The sequence below is a fragment of the Typha angustifolia genome, chromosome 11 (assembly GCF_048772165.1).
Source record: "Typha angustifolia cultivar Huaian chromosome 11, ASM4877216v1, whole genome shotgun sequence".
Lineage (NCBI taxonomy): Eukaryota > Viridiplantae > Streptophyta > Magnoliopsida > Poales > Typhaceae > Typha > Typha angustifolia.
Window position 1 is genome coordinate 14,284,448 of NC_133249.1, and position 16,771 is coordinate 14,301,218.

The 16,771-nt window shown below is 35.7% G+C and overlaps 3 protein-coding genes and 1 non-coding gene across 5 annotated transcripts; 2 read left to right on the plus strand and 2 right to left on the minus strand.

Annotated features, from left to right (window-relative positions):
• The first annotated feature begins 1,628 nt into the window (after positions 1-1,628).
• Positions 1,629-4,245, plus strand: LOC140770408 (proliferating cell nuclear antigen-like). The gene is made up of 4 exons (XM_073111597.1): positions 1,629-2,098; positions 2,789-2,941; positions 3,585-3,682; positions 3,804-4,245. Exons 1-4 carry the CDS (start codon positions 1,774-1,776, stop codon positions 4,017-4,019), a joined length of 792 nt encoding a protein of 263 aa, XP_072967698.1. The 5' UTR covers positions 1,629-1,773; the 3' UTR covers positions 4,020-4,245.
• A 129-nt stretch (positions 4,246-4,374) lies between these two features.
• On the minus strand, positions 4,375-4,446 carry TRNAP-UGG (transfer RNA proline (anticodon UGG)). Its single transcript has one exon. It is a non-coding gene; the product is annotated as a tRNA-Pro (tRNA).
• Positions 4,447-4,617: 171 nt separating this feature from the next.
• Positions 4,618-11,641, plus strand: LOC140770014 (uncharacterized). The gene is made up of 15 exons (XM_073110964.1): positions 4,618-4,933; positions 5,232-5,958; positions 6,037-6,163; positions 6,768-6,885; positions 7,106-7,204; positions 7,301-7,591; positions 7,674-7,781; positions 7,983-8,054; positions 8,131-8,217; positions 8,989-9,060; positions 9,145-9,234; positions 9,916-10,023; positions 10,251-10,319; positions 10,998-11,099; positions 11,211-11,641. The coding sequence occupies exons 1-14, from the start codon at positions 4,697-4,699 to the stop codon at positions 11,070-11,072; spliced, it is 2,280 nt and encodes a 759-aa protein (XP_072967065.1). The 5' UTR covers positions 4,618-4,696; the 3' UTR covers positions 11,073-11,099; positions 11,211-11,641.
• An 865-nt stretch (positions 11,642-12,506) lies between these two features.
• Positions 12,507-16,075, minus strand: LOC140771475 (phosphomannomutase). Of its 2 annotated transcripts, none has more exons than XM_073113052.1 (11): positions 15,959-16,075; positions 15,803-15,847; positions 15,649-15,715; positions 15,144-15,220; positions 14,556-14,591; positions 14,422-14,477; positions 14,251-14,350; positions 14,070-14,159; positions 13,905-13,994; positions 13,176-13,227; positions 12,507-12,797 (listed from the first exon to the last, which is right to left on the minus strand). In XM_073113052.1, exons 1-11 carry the CDS (start codon positions 16,025-16,027, stop codon positions 12,742-12,744), a joined length of 738 nt encoding a protein of 245 aa, XP_072969153.1. In that variant the 5' UTR covers positions 16,028-16,075; the 3' UTR covers positions 12,507-12,741. The 2 variants fall into 2 exon arrangements, with proteins under 2 accessions (XP_072969153.1, XP_072969151.1); XM_073113050.1 differs by having other exon boundaries at positions 14,070-14,165.
• Positions 16,076-16,771: the final 696 nt, after the last annotated feature.

Consider the following 16,771-nt stretch of genomic DNA (forward strand, 5'->3'; position numbering starts at 1 on the left):
AGCAACTGTAATAATTTAATAGTAAAAACTAGAGCACAATACTTTAATCATGTCATCTAAAATGATAAAAGCTTAACATATTAAGTATATATGATAGTAGTATAAACATTATTTTTCAAGAGACTCAAGATTATTTATATTATATAGGAATTAGAGTGATTCAATACTTCTATATACAAATTTAAGTATTGGCCTATATATAAGTTGACTACTTAAAACACACATACCATAGATATATATCGATAGATATTCACTGTCGGTTCATATATAAATCTGAATTTGATTGGATTCGAAATCTGACCCATTTATTATATGGATTGAATAATTAAAATCTATATTCCAATTAGTCAGATCCGGTGTAAATACAATGTCGGATAATTTGGATTTAGTTATACACCTAATTTTTAGTTGATAACTACCTACTGTCTTGCCATCTTAGAGACTCCATCCGAGGACCATTCATATGATCTAGTAATTTATTAAAATACTTGATCTAATAAATTGACCAAATTGCCCCTTCATTTATAATAAAAAAATAATTAAGTGGTTTAGCTAATATTAAATATACTTTTTTAAATTCTTTCATTGGCCTCGTGTCCCTCCACTTTTCTTCCTTTCCTTTTATCTTCTTGATTACCTAACACTAATACACCATCCTTATCTTTCGTAGTCCTGATGCTACCTTACTCAACAAGGCACTTGATGCTCTCGATCCCGAGCTCGAGATTAATGAGCATGGCATAGGACAAGCCCTTCCTCGTTGTTGCTAAGCACGCTCCGCATTTCTCCCAAAGGTTAGGCCTAGAAGGCTATGTCTTTCAACAACTAGCTAGAGAAGTAGGAGAGGGTGAGTTGATGGCCTAGGCAGTCAATTTGTCAACAATGTTGTCTTCGTCGACTACCATGAGTGTGGCGACACGAAGGTCAGTGCTAGTTCGATAGGTGAGGAGACTCAAGGTCTTAACTTTATCTTCCTCCTTCATCAATAGGGTTCATAAGCACTCGTATGTGATGCGGGTATGAAGGACAATAAATCTGGTCACGAGGGTTTAGAGAGGAGACGAGAACCATCTTGGAAGAGCAGACCTTGCGCTTCCTAGAGACAACGATGGCACCGACTCTGAAAACTTCGCAGTAATGGACGCCATGTACGTGAGGAGGTTGATGGAGTTGAGCTTCTCAAACTCAAAGGCAAAGGAGGAGAAGGAGGTGTATTTTTGCCGACCTAAAAGTTTCTCAAATCACATGCATACACGGGATAAATTTATCACTTTATTTTGTGACATCTTTTGGATAAAAATAAAATCATACCATAAAGAGTCGAGTGATGTATTTCTAACTATTTAGAGAGTTATTGTGAAAAAAATAATACTTTAGGAGGGTAAAAAGGGAATTATAGTTTTGAAATAGAGAAATGTTTTAACTTCATATACAGAAAATGTCAAAGAGATTTAATTGTCTGTATGCATGAAGTTTTAAAGTTAGGGTTTGAATGCATGATGAAACCTTTTTTTTATTAATTTTTTTTTTAACAAAAATGCTTTTAAGAAAGGTTTGAAAAGTGAGAAAATTGGAGAGCATATATTTTTTTGTAATAACGGTGGTTATTTGCAAAAGATCCAAAACGGTGGAATATACCGACCACGCACCCTCCTTCCCTTGCAAGAAACCACCTCCCGCCATCTCTTCGTCTCCTCTCCGGCCCCTCTCCAAATTATAAATCTCCTACACATCTCTTCCTGGTAGAGAAGAAGAGAAGCAAACGAAGCAAGGATGCTGGAGCTACGTCTCGTTCAAGGTGGTCTCCTGAAGAAGGTTCTGGAAGCGATGCGCGAGCTGGTGACGAACGCCAACTTCGACTGCTCGTCGACGGGCTTCTCCCTCCAGGCGATGGACTCCAGCCACGTGGCGCTTGTCGCCCTCCTCCTCCGCTCCGACGCCTTCGACCACTTCCGCTGCGACAGAAACGTCTCCATGGGCATGAACCTCAACCACCTTTCCAAGCTCCTCCGCTGCGCCGGCAACGACGACATCATCACCATTAGGGCTGACGATGACGGCTCCGCCGACACCGTCACCTTCATGTTCGAGAGCCCCAGTGAGATCCCCCCTGTTCCTCTTAATTTAGGGTTCTTGATTTTTCTTTTTTGGTCAAGCTGGTTAATTTTAACTTATTCTAGGGTTTACTGGCTCCTTAATTCTCGGAACCTCTTGAGATTTGGGTAGTTTCTTGAACTGCAAAGATTCACATAGGGTTTATAATTGGTTATCAGCTTATTGACAGTAAGAATAGATTTAGATGGTTAACATGTAGTTTGCAGAATTGTTCTAATATTTGCTGATTGGAACTACTAATTTCTGATAGTTCTTTAAGTTCGGTATCTTCTATGTTTTCTATCTTATGGGGTGCCATTAAAGATATGGATGAAGATTAGATCTTTTTAGGCACACTTCATCTTTGGGTGTGGATCCGATGTAAAAGATCATTCTGTATTTTCTCACTGGAAAATGGAATTGGATGGGGGGAGGGAGAGGTGGGAAAGGGATTTAGGTCAAATAAACTGAGGAGAGGAGCAGACTGCAAGCTTTTCAAATTATTTGATCAGTTCGGTTATCTCTACTTAAGGCTTGAATCTGTTTTTGACTCTTTCAGAATATCTAACTGGTAAGAAGTAAAATTTTGCATTTGAGTATATGTCTGGAGTATATTGTGATTTTATAACTGTTATATCAAGTTATGCTTTTCTGTGTTTGCTAATGTCTAGTCTCTGTTTTTCTCTGATTTCAGAGCAAGATAAGATTGCAGACTTTGAAATGAAATTGATGGACATCGAAAGTGAACATTTGGGTATTCCTGAGGCAGAATATCAAGCCATTGTCAAGATGCCCTCACAAGAGTTTTCACGAATATGTAAGGATCTGAGCAGCATTGGAGACACTGGTATGTTCTGGCTGTATTTATCTCTTGCTTCTTTTAAATGCTTTTCTGGAAGTGTGCAATGTAATTTCTGATCAAGATTAATGGATTGAGTTACAACAACAATCAAGCCTTTGGTCAGCAATTCATCCACAAGTTTTATTTTGTTTCATTGTTATGCATATATTTTCAGAGAGGTACTTATCTATTTACAGCATCAGCTTTGCAGAACTGTCACTAGTCCATTATGCATGTTTTTCGTTCAGAATTGCAGAAAAATCATCTGCTGGTATCATGCTTATCTGGTTAAATTGACTCTCTTAAGCTTTGAAACTGATCAGTTTTCAATGGAACTTTACTGTGCCAGAGTTATTATGGTTAATATGACTAATTTCAATTTGTGGGTGTAGTGAGCTGCAACTACAAATGACAGCAATGAGAGTATCATAATGTTTGTGTGATGTGGCAGGATGTTAGTTTGTGATAGCCTTTCGACATCTCACAGCTCCCTAGTATCTGTAGATAACTTCTACTCAAAATGGTCATGGTTTGAATTTTAACATTGTGAACAAGTTGAGAATTTAGATGTTTGTTTCAACTCTATGTTTCTGTACTATAATCAGGATTCCTCTGTCTTCTACAACTGAATAGAATTTTCTTTATGTAGTTGTAATATCCGTAACTAAGGAAGGAGTGAAATTCTCAACAAGAGGTGACATTGGCAGCGCAAATATCGTCTGCCGACAGAATGTCACTGTTGACAAGGTAGTCTAAAGTTTCTTTTCTTTTTTCCTTTTTGTTCTAATTCTTCTAGATTGTAACCCAACTACCCTATTAATACGTTCTAAATGCTTGCTGCCAAATTCTCTGTTTTCTATCTTTGTAGCCTGAGGAATCAACCATCATAGAGATGAAGGACCCAGTTTCTCTAACATTTGCTCTTCGATATATGAACTCATTTGTGAAAGCTACTCCTCTGTCGAACACTGTAACTATCAGCTTGTCCTCGGAGCTGCCTGTAGTCGTGGAGTACCAGATTGCTGAGATGGGCTACATCAGGTTCTACTTGGCACCCAAAGTTGAGGAGGAGGAAGAGTCTTAAGGCTCTTCTTCTGTTTCTTTGTTACTCAGAAGAAGAATAAACTGGCTTTCTAATGCATGTCTTGGACTAGAAAGAGAAGGTTTGTTGTATCTTTGGCCTGTAATAGTTCAATCGAGCGACGAGCTCGGACTGTTTTCTGTATACCAACATGTGTATAGCTGTTTGTTTTTTTTCTAAATTTTCTCGCCAGATTTTTGGTAAATATTTGGAATTTCACATGGGGTTCTAGAAAGGTAAGCTCTAACTTAAAAACCTTTTTATTTTTGATCGGATTTCTTATTGAATGTCGTTATTGCTCTGATTAATTACATGATGTGAGAAAGAAAAGGATAAAATTCTTCTAAGTTAAAAAACAGGGGCGTTGCGAGAATCGAACTCGCGACCTCTTGCACCCAAAGCAAGAATCATACCACTAGACCAAACGCCCGGCTTATTAGCTATCTGTTTTATTCCGATATGGCCGATATAGACTCAAATTAAAATAATGAAAAAGGAACGGTGAGAACCATAATAAACACATAGTACGGGGTGTCAAATGAAAAGATAATCCTTTTTCCTATTAGTAAGGGTGTGAAATGAAAGAAATAAGTTGGAAAAGAGAAGATAATCCTCTCCTTTTGGCTTACCGTAACACTACAAATAATTCTTCCCCTCCTCTCTTCCGCTGTTCTCCGCCCATGAGTAGTAGCTTCTCTCCGCCCATCGGCGCCGCCCTCGGAATGGAAGGTATCGCCGGCGGCAGCGTCAGTGGCCGGTCCCTCCTCGTCCTCCTCCCTTCTCCTCGTAGCAAGCGCCGCTCCCACTTAGTCCCCATTCGCGCTTCCCGAGACGGGCCGGAGCTCGACAAGTGGGAACAGATGGAGCTCAAGTTCGGCAGGCTTCTTGGCGAGGACCCCAAACTAACCCTAGCCAAGGTCTCACCTTTCCAAGACTCCTTGTTTCCTTTATACAGATAACTCAATTGTTCTTCTTTTCTTGTTCTAACGTGTTTAATGTCCTGGAATTGAGTTGTTGCCTTCCTTAACCTCTGCCTCTAATAGAATGTTCTAGAGTAATTTCAAGATTGCCCGTTTAGTGGATATTGATCCTTTTCTTGCGAATAACTTATCCAGATGTGTTTAGGAGTGTTTCTAATTTCCTTTCTTAGTGCTGAATAATTGTTAGTTATGTCAGTTATTAGTCTCTGATGTATGAGTACATACATATTTGCAGATAAGGGCGAGAAAGTCGAACCCAGATGCCACCTTCCTTGATATTGAGAAATCTCTCAACAAGAAGAAAAATAAAGTAGATGATGTCTTGATTAATATTCAGTCAGATGTTAGTGAAGGACAATCTTCTGAGTCACCAAATAGTGTAAACATCTTGAGCCAAAAAGAGGTAGCCAAGACGCCAAGCGGAAGGAAGTTGAGTTTATCACGCCCAGTTATGAGCAAAGCAGCACAGGCTACTAGTTCAGATGAAAAGCCTATGTTAATCGAGAAGAAGCCAAAATTTTATCAGGAGAACAGTGCTGACAAGAGCAGTAATTCTGAGATCGACTTAAGGAAGCCCTCTGTTTTTCAAGGTGATGACAGCGAAATAGAATTGAAGTTGAAACTCAAGCCAAACATATACTTGAAAATGAGAAAAGATACTAGTGAAAATTTGAGTAATGTGACACTGCTTAAGAAACCAGGGATAATGAAAGCACCTTTAGATTCAGAACAAGAGAGTGTGTCTTCAGTTGACTCTACGCAGGCTAGTTCTAGTGAGATAAAGGATCAAAATGTGATGGCGAATGAGATAGAAAGTTCAAGTGTGTTTCAGCACAGTGATACAGACCTACCCAAGAGTAACAACTCTGTGGTTGTGGAAAATGATGACTCTGAAGGATCTCTAGATCTCAACAGTGATAGTGTTTCCGTATCACCTGAACTAGGTGATGATTTGGATATTGGTGAGGCACCTCATGGCTTACTACTGAGTACTTCATATTTTGAGTAGCAAATGTTGATCTTTTTCTTGTTTTTTCAAGGATCACAGCCAAATAACCAAAGTGGTGCTGGAGATTTTGACGTGTCTACTACTTCTCTGGATGAAAATTCGATGTACTCTGACAGCACCATTTCCAGCCAAGCTGCCATATTAGGAAAACCACAGAGGTAGTCTCAAATTTCTACATCAGTTATGCTACATTCTCTATATGATAAGTGGTAAACATAAAATATGAAAATTATCGTTATCTAACTGTTTAAACTTTTAGAGTAGCCGGTGAGTTAATATAGTATTGAATCCATTTGAATCCTGCCAACCATCTTTCATTTAAAATATAAAAAATTTCATCAATTTAAATCAAATCCACTTCTTTGGTTCATTAAAATATCTCAGCACCAAAGTGAGGGGGAGCATTAACTATAAAAAATATAAATTATTATTTTTTAACAGCTTAAATTTTTTAAAGTAGTTGATGAGATAACAATAAGAATATCATTAATTTATTCTCATTTTCACGTTCCTCTTTGAGGATAAGCTTTAAGCAATTGAGGATTCGTAGTTCCATCTAGGTAGGTTAGACTATGTGTGTGTGTGTGTGTTTAGGCTTTAAGTGACACATCCTATTTTTTTTTCTTTGAACTGTCTTTTACTGTACCATATTTCATGGGTCATTTTCATTTTGCCCATACAATTTCAGATGCATAATTTCATCCATAACATGGAACTTCCTTGGTCATTTACTTTGTTGTTTCTTGTGATATCAAAATGTAGGATGGAGCCATCTGTTAAAAAGGTATCACATGCAACCATTTCAGAGAAAGATGCTTCAACTGATGACCACCATATTTATACCGCTGATACCAGGGGTGCCATTTCATCAGAACAAGAGGTAACATGCATGGCTAGATATTCTCAATCTTTTATGAGTCATTATTTCATTGATGATCTAAAATAGAAGAATACCTAATACTGTATAATTCCTTTAGAATTTTGATTATCTAATGAGAGTTTGTGGCTTCACTGAACTGATTGAGATGCTCTTTTTTCTTTTTTCTTCTGCAATATTAATTATATTGAATGAGCATGTTGATTCAGTTATGGAGTTGCAGGAAATTGAAGAGAGTGACTGGAAAAAGCTGGAAAGCCTTGTTAATACTGGTGAAAAGGTTGAAGTGGAACTGATAAGTTGCAGTGGCAGAGGTTTTGTTGTGAGTTCAATAGTATTCTTTAGTCTGTCTATTTTTACATTGATCAGATCTAATTTATACAGACAGAAGTATAATGTAAATTGTCCACATCTCCAGGTGTCTTTTGGTTCCCTTATAGGCTTCTTACCATACCGAAACGTTGGTGCCAAATGGAAATTCTTAGCTTTTGAATCATGGTTAAGGAAAAAAGGTCTGGATCCCTCGTTATATAGACAGAATCTGGGAATTGTGAGAAACTATGATGTTAATAACCCTGAAATGGAGTCAAGTAAATCACTAGATATAGGTTCAACAGCTGAAACTTTGCAACCAAATATGAAGTTTGAAGATCTTCTTCAGGCATATGATCAAGAAAAGACCAAGTTCTTATCATCCTTTATTGGTCAGGTATGAAAGATAGCACTTATATTTATAACTTTCTTGTTTTGTCCTCATGTGATACAAATCTTGACTTATTTCTGCTTTCCAGAGAATCAGAGTTACAGTAGTACTGGCGGATAGAAGTTCTCGAAGGATAATGTTCTCAGGAAGGCCGAAAGAAAAGGAAGAGTTGGTTGAGAAGAAGAGAAGTCTCATGGTATTCTACATTCTACAGCTTAACTTGCCACAACTCCTTTTCCTGATCACTAATTTGCATATAATTTTATGAGTTGGTTGAGTAGAAGTTGAATAATCCTTGCTTTGGCTCATAGGTTTTCTAATAGGTTGATTTCCTACTCCCTGCTGATATGTCCAATATCAACATATTTTCAGCTGGATCTGTTGGTCTTTTGTGCAGGCTAGGCTTAGTATTGGGGATGTTGTAAAATGTTGCATCAAGAAGTTTACATATTTTGGCATATTTGTTGAGGTAATCTGGCTGTTTTTTTAGATGCTGATACTTTGAAGATATTGTTTTGATTGACAACTGATTGTTTTGTTTGAAGGTTGAAGGAGTACCTGCACTAATTCACCAGTCAGAAGTGTCGTGGGATACAACTTTAGATCCTTCATCTTCTTTTAAAATGGGTCAGGTATGAGTTTGCTATTCTCCTATTAAATGTTTTATTTTTATTTTTTGTTTGTTCTCCTTAAATAAGTTCTGTTTATGCTGCATTATGCACTTTCCATTCTTTGCTGCTGGCTAAACTAGAAAGTATTATCATATCATGTAGTTCTGCATTGCTCTACTGATGACTAATAGAAGACTTGAAAGTCACAGATGCCTAAATATTGGTAGACAAGTTGTCTTGGTCTGGTCTGTTCAATTTGAATATTTAAAGGCAAGAAACAATTAGTAAGAAATCAGATGGCTATATTTGGGTCAGGTATCTCTGTCATTTGGTGGTAAGATAAGTAAGACTCCAAGAATAATGAGAAACTTAATTGATCATCTTTTTGAAAGAGCAAGATACAAGTATTTAATTATACAAGATCAAAGAAGCTGTCAGTCTTTGTTCAAACTCATGCATAATTATAGGACAAGTTGCTGTATTTTGAAGGTATTTCATGTTGACGTCATGGTTTAGATTCTCAGTGGGTATAACTGTAGAAGAATACTTCACTCATTGACAAAAGCATATACTTCTGAGCCCTAATTCTGAATTTGAGTTCATTCATTCACTATCCTTATCGGCATATGTTTTGGATTCACTATATTTTACTCATCTGATGGAAACTAAACAGGCATTACGCTGCTGAAGCAGATTACCTTCAATTTGCTTCTATATAGTAGTTCAATCTCATTGCATCAATCATTCTGTGCTACTCTTGGAATTTTGGAAATTGACTTCTCTTTTCCCCAGATTGTGGAGGCCAAAGTTCATCAACTGGACTATACTACTGATCGCATCACCTTATCACTGAAAGAAATAACGGTACCTAAAGTATTTCAGGTGTAACTTATCTGAAGTCTTCAGTAGCATATAATAGTGAAAATGAACCTTGTTTCTGCATTACAGCCAGATCCATTGACGGAAGCCTTGGAATCTGTTGTCGGTGACCGTACATCTTTGGGTGGAAGTCTTGAAGCAGCTCAAGCAGACGTTGAGGTTTTGATAATGTTAATATCTTTTAAATTCTCGTTGTGCTAATTGTGTTTAGTAGTAGTATGAACAGTTTTCATCCCCAAAGGTCATGCTTTCTTGCACTTCAAGAACTCACAATTTAATTTGTCAAATATAACCTTAGTGACTAATGCCTGCTTCTACCTCATTTAAATATTGCAATTCAACATGCCTTTGGTTATGCCTGCTTCACACTTAACTCTTTTTGTGAATGTATTGCATTTTTTTTTGACTTTCTTTGACGAATTATCTTTAACTTCCTAATATGATGCTTCAAGATGTCATTGTATTGTTTCTATTCAATTCATGACATTGTACTAGACTTGCAGTGTATTACATTAGATTAGACATACATCTCGTGTAAGCATCTTCTTGGAGTTACTGATTCAGTACAATAGGAGTGTAAATAAACATATAATATGTCCGGAGTTGCTTTTAGACTTTTATAACTTTTTCTTATAGCACTATTGTTCATAAATTTAGTTACCAACTCTTCTGTTGTCAATGAATCTTGTCAGCATCCATAGTGGACAGTTCTTTATTGTTTTACCATTAGAACTCTTATTCAATATCTTCTGCTTCACCTTTGACCTTACTAATTTTTCCTGTATGCCCTTTGGATTTGTCATACCATCACTTGCTACAACTGTTTGAATTTACCATCAGTGGGCTGATGTAGAGTTACTTATCAAAGAACTGCAAAAGATTGAGGAAGTTAGTAATGTCTCAAAAGGACGCTTCTTCTTAAGTCCGGGATTAGCTCCAACCTTTCAGGTAAGGAGGCATAAAGATCTCTCTCTAATAAGATGCGATGATGCTGATTATTCTATTATATATCATATCTGTATTTGCTAGTAATGATACTGCTTTTTTTCTGATCAAATTCTGGTATCATACCTGTAAGCTGTGTATCATTCTGCTTTTTTCTTTGTTATTCAATAACCTTCAGTTATGCTGTTCAGTGATTATTATGGCTGAGTTGTTTTCTTCTTTGCTCTCAGGTATATATGGCACCAATGTTTGACAATAAGTACAAATTACTTGCACGTTATGAAAACATGGTCCAAGAGGTATCAAAATTTGAGATTCTGGATTTTGATTACATGGGAATAAGTAGGACATAAATGTAAATTACGTATGGTCTTCTGATGAGTAACAGCTAAAATATTTCACCTGTTTTTCTCTTGGAACTGTGTAGATAGTCTTCTTTTAAAACTGAAGTTTGACATCTTCTATCCACTCCGAAATGTCCTTTTAACTAACTTGAAACATCAACAGAAGTAAATCTTTACTAGACAATATTGGAGTCAGACATGTTCACTTCGTAATCAACAATAGCAATCATAAATTGCTTGTTGATCTGCTTTGCATCTTGCAGGAAATCAATAGGTCCCAGGCACCTATAGTTATGTTGTATAATATGTCTGCCAATGATAAAAAGTTGCCTGACAGGAGACTTTTATCATTTGTAGAAAAGACCAAAATTTCTATCCTTTCTCATAGGATGTTGAACAGATCTCTATTATCAAAATATTACTCACTTGTTACTTCTATATGCTGAAGATGTTATTATTTTTTATTATCCACCATAAGTCCATAGCATAGACCATTTAAACAATTTCCACAGCCTTAGAGATTTCCCCATTCCTCGTGAATCCAGTCTGCAGCAAATTATGATTAAATCTAGACTACTGATTTCTGGTATAGTTTTAGCTGTTAGGAGCTTGAAGAAACAAAGTTAAATGCAGGTTATGGTGCAAGCATCCTTGGACAAAGAACAAATGAAGGTCGCAATTTTGGAATGCACAAAGAGGGTGGCCTGATCAAATTTTGGCACTTTTACCGTTTCGGTTAGTGTGTATTCTTGCTTCTCAGGTCTCAATTTGTTTAATGTCAAAGATGACATTCACCAACATTAACATACATAGTTCATTCATTAACATATATAGTTGTACATACAGCTTGGTCTTTTCCACTACCTTTCGGCTGTGAGGCGATCTGCAGTCGTGCCAATTTTACAGAGGCAAAATCGTAAAGCATGGGAGGGCGGCGCTTTTCTGTTCTTTGATACGAAACCTTCCACAAGTTATCCAGAATTCTTAACTTGTAAGGCGATGCTACTAATAAAACAAACAGATACAGAAGTGCGGTGATGTGATCATCCACATAGATATTGAAGAATTTCACCATCATGAAGTGGTTTACAAACTTGAGTGCTCTGCCATGACACTGAGGTCGTGCACTTAGATATCAAATGGAACCTCTGAGATCTGTGGCTGTACTGCAGTTAAATTATTCAAAGCTAATTGCTGTATATCTGTGTATCCCAGATATTGGGTGCCGTTTTTATTGCACATATGATGACTACAAGTGCTCATGTGGTCTTTAAGTTCATTTGTTTATTTAGAAGATATGGGGATGAAACCCCAGTTAAATTTTGTTTTCAGAGAAATAGGGGTAAGCCCTTATTAATTAAAAAGAACAGAACAATTCAGAGTACACGAAATAGCAAACTAGCATTTCAATCTTACATCCATATTATGTTAATTCTTTAAATAGCGAGGTATTAATACACTGAGTGGTAACTGGTAAATAGTTTTTTCAATACTCTTTTCACGTAGTGAAATAAAAATGCCATCCTTATTCTCCAAACAAAATTATTAGAATAGCTGTTTTAATTTCTTATACTATAAGACTATTTTTATCAGTATAAGTTTTTTTGAGTTTTTTTTATGAGCAATGTCTAGCATTAGACCGCATTTAATTATATACTGGTATAATAATATATAATAATTATATTGGATGTAATATAAAGTTAATAGTAGAGAAAAGAGGAATATTAAAATTATATTGCTGACGAGGTTTTTTTAATCAAAATTGAGTGGTCATTAAAAAAATATTAATATTAGAATATAACTGAGTGAAATTTCTCAAGGACAAATTAGTTTGATTTTTTTTTTAAAAAAATCGAAATTTAGGGGTACAAAATGAGAAGAGAGAAATAAGTGTTCTTATTCTAGTACTAAGATAACTGATAACAGAAAACCTGATTGTTTAATTACTGTAGTATATAACCTTAATAAGCTTTATTTCTATTTCATTCTTATTCCACAAAGTGATCTGGGGGCTTAGGATTTCATTCCATTGGCTGGTGGTTCCAAAAGCTCCATAAGTAAGTAAAATTGAAACATGAAACATCACAACAAGTGTACAATATTGTCGTTATGTAAATGGCTTCTCCCATATTGCAATATACGTTCACAAATGACATATCCATCCCATCTTATTAATGTGTCTGCAAGTTTCAGTCGGCAATCAGCTACATCTCATGAAATATTGAAAGACAAGGATCTTAATATATTATTCAATTAACTTCAATTCAAGTGATTGATGGGTGGAGACAGGCATTTAAAAACCAAATTGCAAGCAACTAATCCAATCTTTAATAGTAAAAATGACTTGTATCCTCTTCAGGGTTGAATCATCTTGAATTTACTTTGTCAGGAAGATAGATTTGCACTGTTCCTCTGTATCTTCTGGACTGGTAACTGCAAGAATAATGGGACGTAATTACAACACTTGAGAAAACGAAATAGAACTAGTAGTCACTGGTATTGCAGCATCAGCTTAGTGAAGGCTTGTAAAGAAACACCCATTTCAACTAATATTCATCGAGGTTAGAACTCTTACAGAATTCGTGCAAGAATTAGTGATGATAGAGACAAAATTTCCATGAACTGAAATGCCTTGTTAGAAGGCAAAGAATATACATACTAAATGATATCTGTACTTCTCTGAAAGAATTTCTAGGAATGTAACTATATACTGGACAAGGTAAGGAACTTATTCAGTCTATTTGAACTTCTTAGCTTAGTTATTCCAGCAACACGAGCGCATGTTAATTAAGATCAAGAGATTTAACATACCTGTGTGACCAAGAGTTCTCTCAGATTCATAAATTTCATAGTCATTACCTCCCTGTATGAAAAAGGAACCAACGTTTACAAGTGAATGCGAACGTGCAATTCAGCCAAAAAAAAATCAATAGTTAGAATACCTCTCAAATAATAAAAATAAAAAGATATAAGAGGAGTAATTTGAATTTATAAGGAGGCAGCCGAAAATATTTGTAACTAGCATGCCCCATTTTCGCCAATATGGTTCTACACTATAAAGTAGATGGTCGATGAAATGGCAAGAAAAATTTATCAATTCAAACACAAGAATTTACCCACTGCTCACTGCTATCTAAAAATTGGCATCAGAAGTTAACACACCTAGACCATTGAGTGATTAAACTAGCCTGGAACTTCCACTGGTGACTTACAAAGAAGGTCATAGAAGAAAGATGGAAACCGATCTTTCACCATTTGACAATGAGAAATTTGTAATACTGGTTTAGATTAAGCATGATAAAAAAAAATTTGCAGACAAATCACAAAGTATGACCCTTTCGTGCAAAAATAATAATAGAGAATTAGTCGCTTCAAAAGTAATGGCAATGATGGCAAATGTTTCCAACCACTATTTCTATCAGAACCTATTGTTGCAATGTGGTATTATTGCCGTGAATTGCAATGTATGAAACTTCTTGTCCTCCTGTGGTTTTATTCAGATTACACAATTTAAAGCAAAGTTATATCTCAAGAAATCACCTTGTATGTTTTATCCCCGAAAAAATGGATTTCTTGAAATTCATCAAGATATCTCAGACAGTAGGTCTTGTCCCAACCTTGTGGAAAAACCTGAAATTAGAATTAAACAGCAGATGGAATCAACCATGATTATTTCCAAAGCTTATTATCATCCATTGGACTTACATCAAAACTTATCTGCCCACCAATGGAAAATGTCAGGTTCAAGTGTGCAAACTTTTCTCTAAGCACAGAGACCATCTTTGGCCTTATATTCTGTACCTGAAAGATTATCTATTTCAGTTCCCAAGCATTCAAAAGAGTATTGTTAGATCAAATTTTGCCACTTCTGGAAGAAGCTGTAGACCTTATCATACTTCTCAAACTCATCTCGTTCTTCTTGGCTACAGTTCCTCCCAATTGGTGAGACATTAAGCATTCCACTTCGGAACTCTATAAATGTCCCTCTGGACAAATAGCAATATACAAGATAAAACCGATACCAAAAATTGATCTTTTCGAAGAAATTCTTACTAACCGTTTTATCGGGATATCCAAGTCAGCAATATAATGAAGGGTGAAATTAATAAATTCCTGCATGAATTTCATGGTCTAATACCATCTTGCCAAAATGCTTCAGTAGTAACAGATTTACAAAATTTATCATCTTACCTTTAATTTCTCTTCTCCAAGGAATGTTCTCAAACTCTGTACAGTGTGGAAAGAAAAATTAGTTTGATTCATTGAGGCTAGAAAATATGGATTGACGAGTATAAAAATAGATATTTTAATGAAGTCTGAATGAGTAAAAGTAATGACAGTAGCAGGATGAGTAGGATTCATTTTTTTCATGTGATTTTCATATTGACAGAAGCACCTGAAGTTTCTACTTAGAGAAGAATTGGAATTCACTTCCTTGCAATATACAAGTTATTCAGAGACGAGTCATTAAACTTCCATGAGAAGTATGCAACAGAAATATGAAGGATTCATTGTCAATTAATCAAGGTCCAAATTCTATGGCAAAAAACTAAGAGTATAGATGTATCACCTTTTGAGATTGCATCTAATAATCGTTCTTATAAGGCAGACTTTGTAGATATTTTCAGTTATGCTGGATTGACAAGAGATGAAAGTTGAAAATGTGATGGAAATTGTACAAAATTAAGGAAGTACCAAACAATAAGCAGAGTCATTCTTTAATCGATTTCTGAAACTCATTCTAGAAAATTATATTTCACTACGGGAAATGGCATCTACCTGGCTACCAATGAGTTTCCCATTCTTGTGTGCTACAAGACCATTTTCCGAGAACACATAATCATAGTCATTAATAACTGCAAAGGAAGATGAATTTACCTTGTTATTGAGGGTTCATAAATAAGGAACATAAAATACGAATAAAAAGAAGTATTACTAAGAAATTTAGTGAATAAATCAGATACAAATGCATAGGAAAGTAGCATGTACTAGTAGAGATAAATTTTGTAGCTTAATCTATACACCAAATATAAACTAAAAAAGGCTGTTTTATTTATCTCTCATTCCAATTATCGATCAATGAGTAGACACCACAATCCATAGTAGAAAAAACAAAATGCTACTTGAATTGCAAGAACATATAAGCAAGAAATGAAAGAAGATTGAAGGGATTCAAATAGATGGATGCCAATACTCCTAATACAAGAGCAAAAGAACCTTTAAAAATATATATATCTTTACACATTCTTCCACTATATATATGAATTTAGAGATAAACTCAGACCTGATTTGCCAAGTTGCTCAGAAATCTTAACAAGATCAGATCCCCCAACCACACCAACTGTAACCACCTGCCATTTACCAAAAGAATAGCCAACCTAAGCTCGATCACTTCTTATTCCATCCCAGAATAACGCACGGAATAAAAAGCCTCTTACCTCCCGGAGCTCTCTCATAAACTCGAGCATCTTAGGCGTCACCACCTACAAGAAAAGAAAAGAAAAATTTTTAAAAAAGAGTTGAAAAAAGAAACACGAGAGTAACTACAGAGTTATTCTGGCGGATAAAGTTTGTTATCGAGTGACTTATTCTGCCTTTCTTGGAGCGGTGAGAGTGCCGTCGACGTCGAACAAAGCGATAACGCCCGGTAATCTCCCCGCCATCTCTCTATCCGCCGGATATTAATTTAACACACCCGGATAAGTAGAGATTGTGCTAAATTGCTAATAGAGTATCTATTTATAGTGGGATGTTCGGGAACAACGGTCCTGATGTGTCCACGTTAAATGACCAGCCTAGCGTTTGAAACGTGGCGCGTCCGGAGGTACACGTGAAATGGCCTCGGTGTTGTGTGGAACTGGAAGGTAACGAACAGCATACAGCGGACCGAACCAGTAGGATATGCCCATTTGTCTCAGAGCTAATTAAGTCCTTCCTCGTGGCTCGTCTAATTACCTAAGGATATTAATTCGTACCTCTTAAATATGAATTAAATATATCTATAATTAATTATTTTAAATAAATCTATATAAAAAATTATATTTAATTATTAAACTATGAATAAATATGTTCATTGTGATATAAATCTTATTTGGAAAACGCACCTTTGTATGTGATCAAATTTTATATATTATTAGTCTAAGATAAAATTTTGATTAAAATATACATAATAAGTATTTAGTTATAAAATACATTTAAGAAAGACTTAATTAATAAATATATCTCCCTTATGCACTAGTATAACTGTAATTTTATCACAGCCAATTTCAAAAAAATCTTAAGCTCACTTCTTCTGCTCCAATACCAAACTGACTCACTAAAGACTTAGTTGTTAAATAAGTTTATATATTTCATATTTTATATTTTAACACAAATACCTAACCTTCAGAAGTAATTAAGCACAAAAC